The sequence below is a fragment of the Rhagoletis zephyria genome, unplaced genomic scaffold (assembly GCF_001687245.7).
Source record: "Rhagoletis zephyria isolate East Lansing unplaced genomic scaffold, Rhagoletis_zephyria_1.1 Rzeph_scaffold_08236, whole genome shotgun sequence".
Lineage (NCBI taxonomy): Eukaryota > Metazoa > Arthropoda > Insecta > Diptera > Tephritidae > Rhagoletis > Rhagoletis zephyria.
The window spans coordinates 1,656-17,279 of NW_016165316.1; the positions used below are offsets into that span (position 1 = coordinate 1,656).

Genomic DNA, 15,624 nt, shown 5'->3' on the forward strand with positions numbered 1-15,624 from the left:
TTCAGAGTGTGGTTGTCTTTCGCGACGTGACGTGAATTGGCTACAAATATCGTACGACTTGATCATGTGAAACTTTTACCTTGCAGTTTTCTGAAGTCAAAGATCTCTGCCAATAAACCGTAATCGATGGATGCTCCAAAACACAAAATATGCCAGGCCATCGCTTAAATTTAGCCTCATCTATTATCTATAAAGTTTCGTCAGCGCTAAGCTTTTTAATATATACATATATACAAATAAATCTCTCAACCTAATAATGTGTCCTATGATCAATGAGGTACTATATCAAATAATGTGTAGATCAATATCATAATAATTAAATATCACATTCTTATTTAGTTACTTATTTTTATGCAATATTTTGTAATCAATGGCTTCACTTTTTATCCAACAGAGCTTTGGCACACTAAAACTACCTATCGAGGAGTTGGATCTATCGAATAATCTTATACGCCGCATACCAGAGAAATCTTTCCTTGGTCTCAAAGAATCACTCACAGAATTACGTTTGGCGAATAATCTACTTGGCGATAGCTTGAATCCGATCTTTTCTACAGCTGAATTTCATCCATTGAAAAATCTGAAAACACTCGATTTATCTGGCAATAAAATTAAATCGATCGAAGAGGGGCTGCTCAAAGGCTGTGCGGACTTAAAGGTGGGTGAACCAGCGACACATTACATAACTACAATATACTGTCAATAGATTGAGTAGTGTGAGTTAACGAATGAACATACATACTGTACATATGTATGTGCATAAGTATGTTTGCATTCATTACAAATTTAGTTACGTAACATGCATACGACTTATTGCAATAAAAAGTCGCTTACACATTCCAGTCACATTGTTTTGGCAAGAGTTGGTGAACTCTTCGTATACCTAGTTACATACATGTCCAATGTAAATACTCACCCATTGTATGTATGTATGTATGTATGTAAGTGCACGTGCCATCATAACAAGTCGATTGGTTAGTTTATTAGTTGACACATTTGCTATGAGCAACTGTGTTGCATTGCAAATGCAGATGCCATTTTAAGTAGCGTTTTTAAATGCATGAGCGTTCATACAATCGTAATATGGCCACCTTGGCTGAGTGAGCTGAAGAGCAATGCATTTCAATAATTTATATACATAGTTGACTAACAAGTTGTAGTTTGGAAATTTATGTGCGAAATTCGCGGTGTTAGTGAGCATTTTTGACGCGCAGGTAAAATTGTAAAGAAATTTTTTAAGTTATAAAATAACTTATAATCAGGGACCAAAAATAACTGTTATCTCGAATTCACAAATTGAAAACGTTGCCTGAATTCTGAAATTTAACGAAAACGTTGTTTCATAACAGTTAATAGATAAGAAATATTTTTTCCGTTGCTGATAAGAGTTATATGCCAACGTTTATTTTTTACGTTGCTCGATAACGGTTATTTCCCGACGTTTATTTTTACGTTATCTGATAGTAGTTATTTCACTCTCNCCGTTGCTGATAAGAGTTATATGCCAACGTTTATTTTTTACGTTGCTCGATAACGGTTATTTCCCGACGTTTATTTTTACGTTATCTGATAGTAGTTATTTCACTCTCTCACTTTTATTTCATCATCTTTATCTTATTCTCCATCTCCATCTTCATCAATATCCCAATCTTACAACGTTTATCAGATAACGTAAAAAATAAACGTTGGGTTATAATTCTTATCCACGAAATAAAAAATAACTCTCATCTAATAACTGTTATGGAGCAACGTTTTTCCTATAAAAACTATAACTGTTATGTCCCTGCTTATAATTTTATCACAACAAAACTTACCCGTCTAACTTGCTTCTACCCTCCAATTACAGGATTTCTATGTGGATCGTAACTGTCTCTCTGAAGTGCCAACCAATTCACTTAATGGACCAAATGCCCTGCGACATCTTTCCTTACGTTACAATCATATCAGTAAGTTTAAACTGTGACACAGTTAATATATTTTTATGTAGTCGTAATAAGGAATATCAGCTGCGGTAAAAGTTAAAGCAAATAAGCACGGAATGCTTTGGTGGTGGGTCTCAGTGATATGAAAAATCTCTTGTAGGACTTTTTGGATTAAATTGAAAGTCCAACGCCATATTTTGCAACAAGTACTGTACTCACCTTGCCATTTCTAAAATAATATATTTTAAAAGACAAGCTGACAAGGTTTTCTTTAGAAAAATAAAAAAATAAGAAAGTTGATAGAAATTTTATAAAAATTATTGTTGTTTTGTCAAATCTCACGGTAGTACACTAAACTAAGATAGTCAGTGCATTAAAATGTTGTGACCCTGTATATATCGACGAATATAATTTCTCTTCAAACATATCGAGCCCTAACCGCCAAAAGGTCGTAAGCGACAACATATTCGATTTTCCGTGCTGTCTTTGACAGAAATCGATTACCTATTTACCACCATACGCACCAGCTGTCGGAATTTCAAAGTCCTACGAAGTACCGTAAAAAGATTTTAAAAAAACGCGCGTCAAACGGTACGACAGACCAAAAGTATGTACAAACATACATTCGTATTTTTGCACACGAGTTCATTCAAACAAGCCGTTATAACTGTTATTTACGAATCGCCATAGAACACCTGCACAAGCACTATACTTTTCTTAATAATTTTATTTTTATTTTTTTCTTTACCCAACTTCCTATTCTGACCACCACCACCATCATCGTCATCACCATCGCTACTGACAAAACAAAAACCAAAACAACAGCTACACTTCTTTACGAAGCTTTCATTGCGCAGCCGCAACTTGAAATCGTCGATTTACGCTACAACGAAATAAAAACAATCGAGGGTCTGGCTTTTCAAGGCTTGCGCGCCATACGCGAAATAAAACTGGCCGGAAATCGTATTACCAATTTGAATAGTGACGTTTTTGAGCGTGTGCCCACCTTGCAAAAACTAGATCTCTCCGAAAATTTCATAACTCAGTTTCCAACTGCATCGCTGGCGGCCATCGGTAATCTGAAGTCACTCAATCTGTCCTCGAATATGTTGCAGGTGTGTTCGGTGTGCAAATTTGTTTATTTGATTGATCTTTTTGATCTCTTTTCATGTTACATACATTTGTATATGTTTAGCGCTTGGATTATACGCACACGCAAGTGATCAAGACATTGGAAGTGTTTGACTTGAGTCGCAACGGCATCACTACTATACCGCCGGGCACGTTCCGCGACTTGGTCGCACTCAAATATCTGGACTTGAGTTTGAATTCGCTGCGCACTGTAAGTAGATTGCCACATTATTTACCACCACAACTTTTTCAAATTCTACTCTATAACTCTTCCCTTAGATTGAGGATGATGCGCTGGAGGGTCTGGATAACCTGCAAACCCTTATCATACGCGACAATAATATTTTACTCGTCCCCGGCAGCGCCCTGGGTCGCCTACCGAGCTTGACCACCTTGCATTTGGACTTTAATCGCGTAGCCGCACTTTCTACCGAGATTCTTGGTTCTATTCAAGCGGAAGATATAACCACATTAACACTGGCGCGCAATGTAATACGCGAGCTGCCCTCGGCTAGTTTTCAGACATTCGCTAATCTACGTACACTAGATCTATCAGGCAATTCGCTAGCTGTCATTAGCGCTGACATCTTTCTGGGCTTGGATCAATCGTTAAACGAGCTGAAGCTTTCGCAGAATCGCTTAACTGGCTTGGGCACTGCGCCGCTCGCTTTGACTGAACTGCGCAGTCTTGACCTGAGCGGAAATAATCTTGCAGATGTACCACGCAACATATTTCAGGGCTTGGATAATTTGCAGTACCTCAATCTTAGCGGAAATCATCATTTGGCACCCGTGCCGGCAGCCCTCATTCGCCCGCTCTCACGGCTACAGGTCATCGATCTCAGCCATTGTGCTCTCAAGCAAATGTCCGGTGATCTTTTCGCTACACTGCAGGACCTCAAGCACATCTATCTCAACAACAATAATTTGCAAGAAATCAACGACGGCAGCTTTGTTGACCTGTGGAATATCACCTCACTTGATTTGTCCAATAACCAAATCACCTCCATACGCCCGGGGGCTTTTGTCAATGTAATGCACATAAAGCGCCTCAATTTGCGCGGCAATCAGTTATCTGCATTCAAGGGAGAGTTCTTCAATACCGGCACGGGTTTAGAGGAACTCGACATCTCGAACAATCACTCAGCTACCTGTTTCCCTCTTCGTTCCGCATCCATCCGCGTTTGAAATTAAGGCAGCAAATAATAAGTTTAGTTTCTTCCCAGCCGAACTCATCTCAACTCTGCAATATCTTGAACATGTCGACCTCTCTCACAATCATCTCAAGTCGATAGAAGAGTTGGACTTTGCACGTTTACCACGCCTACGTTCGCTGCTCGTTGCGTACAATCAGCTAGACATGCTCAGCGAGATGGCCTTCCACAATTCCACACAGCTGCAGATTGTCGACTTGTCGCACAATTACTTAGACCGCATCGGCGAGCGTACTTTTGAGGGATTGGTGCGTCTGGAGTTGCTTAATCTCGAAGGCAATCAACTAACGGAATTGTCCGATTTGATATTTGAGCGTTCGAAGTTGCAAATGCTAGAGAACATAAACTTGGCGAAAAACAAGTTCGAATATGCACCGCTGAATGCATTGCAACGCCAATACTTCTTCGTCTCATCCGTTAATTTGAGCGGAAACAAAATTCGCGCTATTCCCGCGGACGACAGCATAATGGTCAATATCAAGGACCTTGACTTGTCGTACAATCCTCTTAGCGAAGGCGCTGTGCGTAACATACTCAATGAGCCAAAGACCGTGCGCGCACTTAACTTGGCTGGTACCGGCATCTCCCACCTCGAACCACTGGAGACGCCATTCCTGCAGTACCTCAACCTATCCCACAACAGCCTCAAAACCATCGATGCTGACATCTTCCAACGCACAACGCTGCTTGAAATATTGGATCTGTCGAGCAACCAGTTGGAAAGTCTGAACGAGCTTGCTGGTGCTTGGCCGAAGCTGCAGTCACTGCATACCCTGGATCTTTCAAATAACAGTTTCGAAGTCATCTCTCAAGACAACTTCGAGAATTTAGAAATGCTGCGTGAATTGCGGCTCAAGAACTTACACCAAATTAATCGCATCGAAAAAAGCGCTTTCAAACACGTACCGAACCTTGAAAAGCTGGAGGCCTATGATCTACCACTGCTAGGCTATCTGGACGTGCAAGGCATACTCGAGCTGCTACCTGGTCTAGAGGACATAGACTTGGAGGTGAAGGACTCTACCATTGGCACAGAGCAAATTCAGCCCGCTAAACATCCGAGACTCAAGTCTATAGGCATACGCGGTGACCGCCTCAAGACCATATCGTCGGGCACGCTGGCTGGCTTAAAAAGCAGTGACCTCACAATCAAACTACAAAACACCTCACTTACAGCGCTACCGCCTGCTTTGCTCTTCCCAGTGCCACGCTCCTCACACCTGACTCTTGATATCACCGGCTCCAAAGTCACTGTCTTAGTGCCGCAATTCCTTACCGCGCTAGAAGACCGCCGGTCAAGTTTGCAACTTAAAGGACTTGCCTCAAATCCTATACACTGCGATTGCAATGCGCGCGCGCTACGTCGTTGGTTGCCCAATTCGCATATGAGCGACGTCGAGTGCCAGTCGCCAGCTTTTGTGGCGGGCAAGAAACTCATCGAAGTCGGAGACGACGAACTGACTTGCGATGCACGTCGCATGACCTCGACAACGGCGCGTAGCACTTCACAATATATGCTGAAATCCTCTTCCCGCCTCGTAACACGTCCAACAACAACCACCACAGAAGAACCAATGATCATCTGGAGCTTGGAGCCCACACAAGCTCCGCCGATGAAAATCAAAACCAAGGCACCACTCATTAAAGCGCCATTAATGAGCAACGATGATACGCTTATTATCGGCATTGTTGGCGGCGTAGTTGCCTTCATTGCCATACTAATTATCATAATTTGCATTGTGCGACTGCGCATGAGCAACGTGGAATACCACAATGGACCTGCAATGATCGGTATACCGCCAATGCCAATGGGCCCGGGCAGCGTACCAATGAGCTTCAAGGGTGCACCCACCGCGCTCTACCTGTACCACCGTACGCCGCACAAAGTTATGCCACCTTGCCCCATAAAGCGCCATCCATACATCAATCCACCCAGAATTTGTCGCAGCGCGCAGCACCGCAAAATGCCCAAAACTCATATTCGACAATGTCGCGTATGTCGTACTTTGGTGGCACACCGCAGCAGGCCTCGCCACAGTCCAATGGCCAACAGCCATACATTATCTATTCGGATGACAAGGTTTATAGATAAAAGCAAGAATTTACTCAGATGGTGCAAGCAAACAATTTGGTGTTCAATGAATGCTAGGCGGCTGAAGGACTTGCGTGCGACAGCTGCCACGGCCGTCGGCAATACCAACTTAGAAATAAAGATACATACATACAATTTCAGTCAGTTGTGTAACATTTACGCAACGTGTTTTTCCTTTTTTTATGTATTTTATAATGTATTTTATGTTTAATTAAAATTTTGTTTTTCGAATGTAAAAGAATACATAATTGGCGGATGGTAAAGTTGCCAGTTAGAATTATAGGCCTACGAAGGTGATTAAGTTTTCCACTGTAAGAATGCAGCTATGTGGCACTTATGTATTTTTTACTTTTATTCACAGTCAAAAACAATATTTAATAATTTTTTTTTTTTTGAGTGAGAGCTAACTAATTAAAAAATGAGAGTATACACATATTTAGTAGATAAAACCGATATTTCCAATACAATACTTCAGTTTACCAGCTCTAAGAAAAAAAAACTCAATTGTAAATAGTATAAGACCGCAATACTTAGCTAAGGACAATATTTTTATTAATTTTTTTCGTAGAAAAATGGGGAAATTCATAGTGTACACGATTATGTCTTCGTTAATTTCTGCTTAAGTAACTTAAATAAAATATATTTTGTCTTAAGAATTTGTTGTATAGTACATAAATATGTATGTAACTCTAAAAATATGCAATATAAACATAACATAATATAAATGTATGAAATAAAAATTTTAAAAATTTAAAGACATAGTTGGCCGTAAATTTTTATCTTAAGCGGGCCAGGTTTGAAGCGAAAAACTGGAGCTTGCTAGCTGAAGTTCTATATGCACTTGCATCTAGCAAGAAGCTGAGCACCCTCAGTTGGCGTACTCAGAAAGTTCAAATTTCTTTTGGTTGTCTTGGTAAAAATATCTCAGGGGTTTTCTTTAATCCCAAAAAGGGGTTTGGGAGAATGGAATACAGAGGTAGCGCTTTTGCTAGGTGGTCCGCCTATTCATTGTCGTCATGTCAACCATACCTGGCCCTCTGCTCGATAATAATGTGTTCTTGGATACAAGGGTGTTTAGGGGACTGGAGCTATCAGTTCATGTTATTATCAAAGTGCAGATGTATTTCTAAGATATTCTCTGCCCATTAGTTACCGGAATCTCTGCTTGGAAAGTAATGGAAGAAGCCGATCATTGGTATAGGTGTTTTTACGTTCGGCCCAAATCTTTCCCGACAAGGTTTGGTATGTGGGTCTCCTGCAGTCCGAAGAGCTTTGTATATTGCAGAACACCTTAAATTCCTTATCAATAGGTTAGATCCCGTACTAAATCTAGCAAAGCTGTCAAAAAATGAAAATTCGCTAGAGCGAGAGAGTAACACTGAAAAGTACGGGATCGCTTTCTACTGACAACCTCAACTTAACCTCTAAATTTTGCTTGTAACCTCACACATGTAAGTAACCAAAAATACTTACAAATTCATTAGAATTCACTCAAACCAGTAATTTAATATTTTATAACATACATTAGCAAAGTGCACTTTTCTTTTGTTTACAATTTGGTTGTCAAACACACTACAGCTGATCGTTTGACACATTTACCAGAATTTGCCAGTAAAAAATCTTCGGATTAAAACTGGTAACTTCTGACAAAGAGAGGACCCTTTTACTCTGTCATTTGTCCTCTCAGTTGCCAGATAACCGATTACGGATCAATTTCTAGTAAAATCTGCTAAAAAATGGTAAGTTCGGGCTCATATGAGATCACAACTAATATTTGGCCATTAACGTAATTCGTTAGGTCTTTCATATTAACCTTTATATTTCCAAGTCGGAATTGTTTCGAACTTTCAATTTGAATTTTGAGGGAGCTAGTGCGACTAGAGCACTGAAGCAGGGACCACATGATATGTACATTTGTACAGCTTTGTACATTTTGGCAGTCACAGAATGGTGTTGTCTAGAAATCTCTATCGAGAATGAGTTCAGCTCAATAAGAAATTTCCAAACAACCCCACCCTTTAATTGTCAAAATTTACAAATCTGTACAAATCAAGGCATATTGAACATGTAGTAGCGGTAGAGCAGATGATTTTTTTTTTCAAATTATTTGGTCTCTAAAATGTCAAATCTTTTTAATTTCGTTTTACGAAAATTCTAAATTGTCAAAGTATATTTGCATGTTAAACCTTTTTTAATACAAAACAAGGTATTGAAAATCATGTTTTTGGTACATTCGCTTAACTCAAGAGTTCAAATGCTGATTATGGGGCCTTGTAAAGGAACAAAAGGTGATAGAACTTTTAACTTCTGGCTGCTGGCTAGACAAGCTCTGACAAGCCGCTCCGATACAATGGTAAATTAGGAATTGTATGGAAATTCTGTTTATTAAATAGTTCGATAGTTCATTAGGCGGTCCAGAATAACTGGATAGTAGCTGTTTAGAGCGAGCTTTCCGTTGGTCTAGCGCCCCGATAATTTTCTTTCCTTTCTTTATTTCCGGCCGGAACATCGTCGATCTTTAATGTTCCCCGAAGCATAGGACACGAGCAAAGGGGTTGGTAAACGGCTTGCGGAACAGAGTCCAGGCATATAATCATTTCCGAGATTCCTCCTTCATAAGTTGAGTTTTTGAGTTATGAAATTCTTCCAGCAAGCAAGCGATTTTTTTTTTTTATTAAAAGACTTTGGACAATGCAACATTTTTGCGAACAGTTGAGGCTTCAAGGTCTAGTTCCCTGGGAAGAAGTGACTACAAATCTGATGTGATAATATGCCCCTTAGCAAACCTCTGATTGAACCTGAGTCATGAAAAATGTCTCATTAAAGCCATTCGCTTTTCGAAAATAACACGAATTTTATTTGTTCGACAAAAAATAAATTTTTTAATTTGGAATTTTATTTTCTTGATAGTTTTTAATCGTTATAATGGAGAATGCGTTCTTTATGATCTAAAAAATTTAATCTGAAAATAACGGTTAGGATATGATTGAAAAAATAAGAATCAAAAATTGCGATAAAAAATAAAAATTATAGAACAGCGGTTAAGTTTCGTCGGGAAAATATAAATCCCATTATAACAGTTAAATTCATATTTTTATTATAAAGACCACAACCGTTACGGACCCTGGTAATAACATCAAGACGCACACCTCGAATTGAAGCGGAAGCTCGACCAAACAATTGACAAAATTGTGTTACAAAAATTTATGTATATTTTTGAACTAATATAAATACCTTCAGAATAATATTTTTTCTCTGTGCTGCAATACATTCCACGAAGAAAGTAGAACTTGTTAAGACTCTGGAATAAAACTAAATAAAGCCTCTCGACAATAATTACGAAACCCTGGACCTTTCACCATATCTTTGAGTTTGGATTAATGCACCAAGAAACCTGTTAACGATCAGGACTTTTATAGAATTGGCAATGCAATTGACTTTTCTAGGCCGAGCGAAGCAAATAAGTCTCTACTTGATCAAGACGTGGTGAAAACAGCGGCATTAATACAACTAAGCCTTTAAAATCGATCTACTTAGGTGCTACTGTTCAAAGACCGAAGAAAAAGCAAAAGGCATTGAGCCGGACGGCCGAAGACCGATTAATATTTCAGAATTATTATTATTTTCTTGGTATAAATACGTAATTGTGATGAAGAATGAAACGTTCCTTTTTTTAAGTTGTTGCCTTATATATTTGTTTCCTTATACAATTTAAATGAAATCAATATTCTTTACATACTTTTACTTATTTTTTATATAGTACATACTTATTGTATATATTGTTTTATTGGAATTTATGTAGTAAAAAAGTATCTTTAAGCATTATTTTTATGAACAACAGTCTTTTCTTCAATTTTTTTTTTTTTCAATTTTAACACAAATTACTTGCATCTTTATGGCTACACATTTGCGCCCATTTTTTATATGTACATATGAATATTATTATAAGAAAAGGACAAAGGACGAATAACAGATGCGTACAAATGGATAAATGAACAAAAAACGAATTACAGTTAAATTCTATAAATGTTTGTGTAAATGTATGTGGCAATAAGCACCATTCCAGTAGGCATATTTGTGAACACAAAAAATTAGTTTTGTGAGTAATAACGACACGTCTATTATTAATAAACTTAAAATGGTTTTTTCTCAGAATGTAAAGTAAAACATAAATATAAAATTAAATTTGTTACAGTTTCACGAACCTATAGATACACAAATTAAACTAAACGAGTTCAATATTTAGAAAATATATGGTTCTTTGTTAGGCCAACTAACATTCTTAAATTATATAGTAGAATACGAATTTAGTTTAACGTATAAAAATGTATGTATTTTGCTATGTATACATACACAGATAATTATGTATATGGTAATATAAAACGTCTTAATTGGATATTACAGCAAAGTTGTCGACTAAAAATGTGAATCACAATCAATGCATTTACAAGCACACACACATCCGAAAATGCAATTCAATTGTTAAATATCAAATTTATCTGATATTAAAATGAAATGCAAAACATTAAGGTTATTCATTAACATACAGAGAGAGGAACATCAAATTTGTGCCGATTGTTTTGCAGCTGGTTGGGGTCAGGTTGTCGAAGAGTTGTTGTCCGGTCATATCAATTGTCAACAATTAGGCCATTTGTGCATAGGCATACGTGCTGTATCGACGACGGCGATAGTAAATCAAAAAAATGTAGGAAAGCACTAACATGGCGCAGATAATCGAACCAAGAATAACTGGAAATATGAAATAAAAACACATAATTGCTTATATATTGGATTGCGTTGCATTTTTCATTTAGCACTCATGCTTACCCATTGCCATGCCAATATTAGCCTCATCGTACGTCATCATCATTGTACTCAATTTGCATTCCTGCTCCCAATTCACAGGCAATATGTCTTTATAGATTTCGAATGTTTTCGCCAGCGGACACGCAACGCCACAGTCAGGTATGCTCAGCAATGCCGGTTCGGCTGAAGTGTTCTTGTAGAAAATCGAAACAAATGGATGATTGTTCTCATCTAGACGCAGCTCGAATAGTACGCACGCTGTGTAGCCAGGGCTTTTCAACTAAAAAAAATATTCCAAACATTTAAAATTAAATTAATTAAATTAAAAACTTTCTTACATTATACAACTTGAGCGCGTTTAAAACGTTCGCCACAGTTGTGTCGTGTGCGCTGTAAATCCACACAGAGCGATTGGGTTTCAGTGACCCACGCGCCTTATCGGCAAAACGGTGTAGCATCTCTTTTATCAATGGACCGATCTTGAGGCGCGCCATACGCCGCGTATACGTGCCTATAGAAAATGCAAAATCAGCTATATACGTCATATCTGCGCTGGGATACACCTTCTTGGCCCAATCGGGCAGCGTTCGATTATACAGTGCTTCAATGAAGAACGTGTTATTCATACGTTGTACAGCCTCCAGTGTGTCCACCTTGCGTCCCGAATACTTAGTTAAGTAGTCATATAAATATTGGAAGCGCTGATTAAGCTTTTGAAATTCGCTGGAATTTAAAACGACGGAGCGCGCATAATCGTAGGCAGCACAAGGAGCTTTGCCAGCCAATTCCTAGAGGAAGGAGCAAAATTTGTGTGTAATTGAAAAAAAAAAAACGCATTAGAAGCAACTAATAAACATTACCTTATCAATTCGCTCTGGAATCGTGTGTACCGGTATCGGTTGCCAGGCTATATCCTTATTCCAAACTTCATTGCCCACTGGTGGATACAATCCTGCTAAATTAGACATTGCACTCGCCAGTGTGCGGTCCACATCTGTGGAACGTATGTAAACCTCATCTTCGGAATAGGTGAGATTCAACAGTGAATCATAGCGTCGTCGCAGCCATTTACCCAGCTCATAGTGTTGTTGTTTACCTATCTGCAATTTGAGGAGGACTTTTTGGTAATTATGCATAGTATTTTTTCAGCAAAAAACACAACCCACAACAATTTTCTTATAAATATTTAGTAGTACCGTTAATTTCTTCATGATCCAATGATCGAAACTAAACCAAATTAGTGCGAGAGCACCCTTGAGGTACCACCTTTTGGAAAAAAAATAAAATAATCGAAATTTCATGCATTTCATAATCTGCCTTGTCCTGAGTTTCGCCCGAAAACAATTCACGCGAATATTTATATTCCACACATAGTAAATACATGGAAACTAAAATTGAAAAGTGAACCGGTTCGGGGAAAATGAAACTCGTATTAAGGCTGAATATTTTCGTTTTAAACAACCATCTGAGTTTCAAGGCAACCATCTTCTCTGACAAAGCTTCAAAAGGGCAGATAATGTGTGACAGAAGAGTGTGACATTTTAAGAAACGAACACAAAATTATCCCACCGTTTGCCTTTAATTAAGAATCGAACACGAAAAGAGAAAGGAGCAACCAAAAGTCGAAATTTTTTGGCAGAAACGAGATCACCATTAGAATAAAATAAACTTTATAATTCCGATGGAAAACCAGTACAGATGTATTTTTGTATTGAGAGTGATGCACCCTAATGAACATATACATACATATGAATTAACTGTTGTGGTATTCACACTTGCCTGGTTATCAGGTTATCTATTTAAAAATTGTTATTCCCAAGAGTATTTCTGTTGTTGTAAACTGAGTAAAAGTAAGCCAGGCGGGTGCGAATACCGCTTATGATTGAGCTCTATTACACTGTGGAATACAAAAAAAAAACCTAGAGGGTGCATACAGTCAGTCAATAGAGTTTAGGTACCGCGAATTTTTTTACAATAGCGACAACAATTTTTAGATATTTTATTTTTCGTTAATTTTTTATAAAAACATGGTTAATTTTACAACAAAAACCCCAAAAATCAGAGTTTCAAACCTTATGCAATATTAAAGAAAATTCTGAAAATTTGCATCCAAATATTACACTTTTTTCGAATGGTCACAGCTATCAAACCTGACATATGTATGCGCACTCTAGGCTTTTTAAAAGTTCATTTTTATTCCACAGTGTTACAGCACAAATACCGAGTTTTGTATGTGTGAAAAGTAATCGTACATTTGTTATAGTGAACAGCCATTGTACTAATTCTAGTGTGGTGGGAACGTGAAAATCTTATCAAACATATGAAGACACTCTTTATATTTATTTAATACTTGAGGCATGTCTTATTTCATTATCAGTTGGCGGACTGTCGAAGTCATTCGATTGATCTTTTGCAGGAATTAACTATCTACTAAATACGTATGTATGTATGTATGTACGTATGTAAATGTGTATTTCTTTGTAATTAAGGAACCTGACTATTTATTGATTTTCGTTTTACAATTTGAATTAAAAATTAAACTCCTAATAATATGCACATTAGACTGTGCCAAATAAAAGGTCACAAAAAAAGGTGTGTCGTAATTTCAGCGCTCTTCATTTTTCAGTCAAAATTTTCAATGACTTTTTCCCGCTAATAACTGAAAAAAAAAATATCCTTGTAGCGCCTTCAATTTTAGTATGATAAAGTGCATGTTTGAAGTAGCTAGGACTTACCGTTAATTGTTGGCCCTTTTTTGAAGATGTCGCTCATTTTCTTCCATATATGTAAATAAGTCTTTCAACATATCGCTATCTTACTTCAATGGTGTCATAACTCAAAAAAGCATAATTCGAGAAAAGCGGCCTTAAAGTTTTGAATTTACATACACTCCCATAGTAAAAATGATTGCTTATTTCGTTCTAGTGAGATAACGGTAATCGATACAGCTATGCAATTTGTACACAACATAGAAGAGAAGGGGTGGCGGTAATTTCTGCATATGCACTTAACTTAATTCATACTTGTATTTTTTTTATTAAGTAAATGAAAGAATATGATCAAAAAACTGTTCGACAGCAGCCGGAGGAATTGATAAAACCAATTTTTCTGAAAGTCTGGATTGTGTATAGAAAAGTTATTTCTCAGTTTTCACAGGTTGGCGATTACTGGGGGTTTTTGGGTACGGGAATCTGAATCTGCAATACATTTTTATCTCAAAAACGGCCGCTGGGTACACTTTATTGCACTCTGGCGCAAAAAAAGAAAACGTGAAAAACATTGTTGAGGTACATTGTAGCAAATTTTAGAATTTTGGTCTATCTGTTTGTGTGTCTGTCTGTCTGTCTGCATATTTGTACGCGCATAACTCGAAAACTAATGCATGGAATCGAATCAAGTTTTCACCTATGTATCGCTAGAGGTCTAACTTACAATATAGAAGAAAAAAAAATTGGAGGGTTGCCACCTGTTTGAAAATTTCAGTTTAAGTAAATTGATACACCACCTGTTTGAAAACTTTTATTTAAATGAATTGATAACATAAATTAAATAGTAAATATTGGCATCAGATTAAAGAGGTTAGGAAATTTTAATACCGAAAATATTTTTAGGGGATCTGCCACTAAAGAGGTTTAGGAAGCTTACTTTCGAAAATATTTTTGAAGCGGGTTGCCAACTATTTTCACCGATGTACATATTGCTAGCAGTCTAACTGAAAATATAGAATCCATTTTTATACCCGAGCGCACTTGTGCACAAGGGTATTATAACATTGTTCGCATAACGGTTGTTTGTAACAGGCAAAACGAATCGAGATAGATATAGACAAATGTATACATAAATGATCAGAATGAAAAGAGAAATCGATTAAGCGGTGACTGTCTGTCCGTCCGTCTGTGCACACGATAACTCAAGTAAAAATTTAGATATCTTAACGAAACTTCGTACATGCACTTCTTTTGGGCGTAGGACGGATGGTATTGAAAATGGGCGAAATCGGACAATAACCACGCCTACCTCCCATATAACGGTAATTTTCAGAAATACGAAAACTGCGATATTTTAGTAACTACTGAAGATAATTCACTCAAAATTGACATTTAGAATAACTTTTAGACGAGAAATAAGAGTATTAAAAATTTTTGAAAAATGGGCGTAGCCACGCCCACTTATAGTTACATGTGTATATCTTGGCAACCGCTGCACCGATTTCTTCCAAACTTGGCACAGTTATTGGCCTTGGTACAGGATACCAAATGGCCGAAAATTTTAAAAATCGGACAATAACCACGCCCACATCCCATATAACGGTAATTTGGAGAAATACGAAATCTTCGATAAATCCGTAAATATTGAAGCTAATTTATTCAAAATTGATGTTTGCAACAATTCTTTACCAAGAAATACGTTTATGATAAAATTTTGGAAAATGGGCGTGGCACCGCCCACTTATGATCAC

General features: G+C 37.6%; 2 protein-coding genes across 2 annotated transcripts in view; one reads left to right on the forward strand and one right to left on the reverse strand.

The window, feature by feature from the left end:
- Window positions 1-297: 297 nt before the first annotated feature.
- On the forward strand, window positions 298-6,454 carry LOC108374882 (chaoptin-like). Its single transcript, XM_017630921.1, is given in 8 exon segments — window positions 298-658; window positions 1,847-1,946; window positions 2,748-3,037; window positions 3,118-3,264; window positions 3,333-4,191; window positions 4,194-4,235; window positions 4,238-6,127; window positions 6,130-6,454. Coding segments are annotated over 8 exon segments (3,846 nt in total). The 5' UTR covers window positions 298-370; the 3' UTR covers window positions 6,360-6,454.
- Window positions 6,455-10,228: 3,774 nt separating this feature from the next.
- Window positions 10,229-15,624, reverse strand: part of Acph-1 (Acid phosphatase 1) — a 12,956-nt gene continuing 7,560 nt past the window's right edge. Inside the window, exons 4-7 of the mRNA XM_017630922.1 lie at window positions 12,026-12,265; window positions 11,504-11,953; window positions 11,187-11,445; window positions 10,229-11,108 (exon numbers count right to left, since the gene is read on the reverse strand). Coding sequence (XP_017486411.1) covers window positions 11,002-11,108; window positions 11,187-11,445; window positions 11,504-11,953; window positions 12,026-12,265 — 1,056 coding nt within the window. The 3' untranslated portion in view covers window positions 10,229-11,001. The remainder of the gene's footprint in view (window positions 11,109-11,186; window positions 11,446-11,503; window positions 11,954-12,025; window positions 12,266-15,624) is intronic.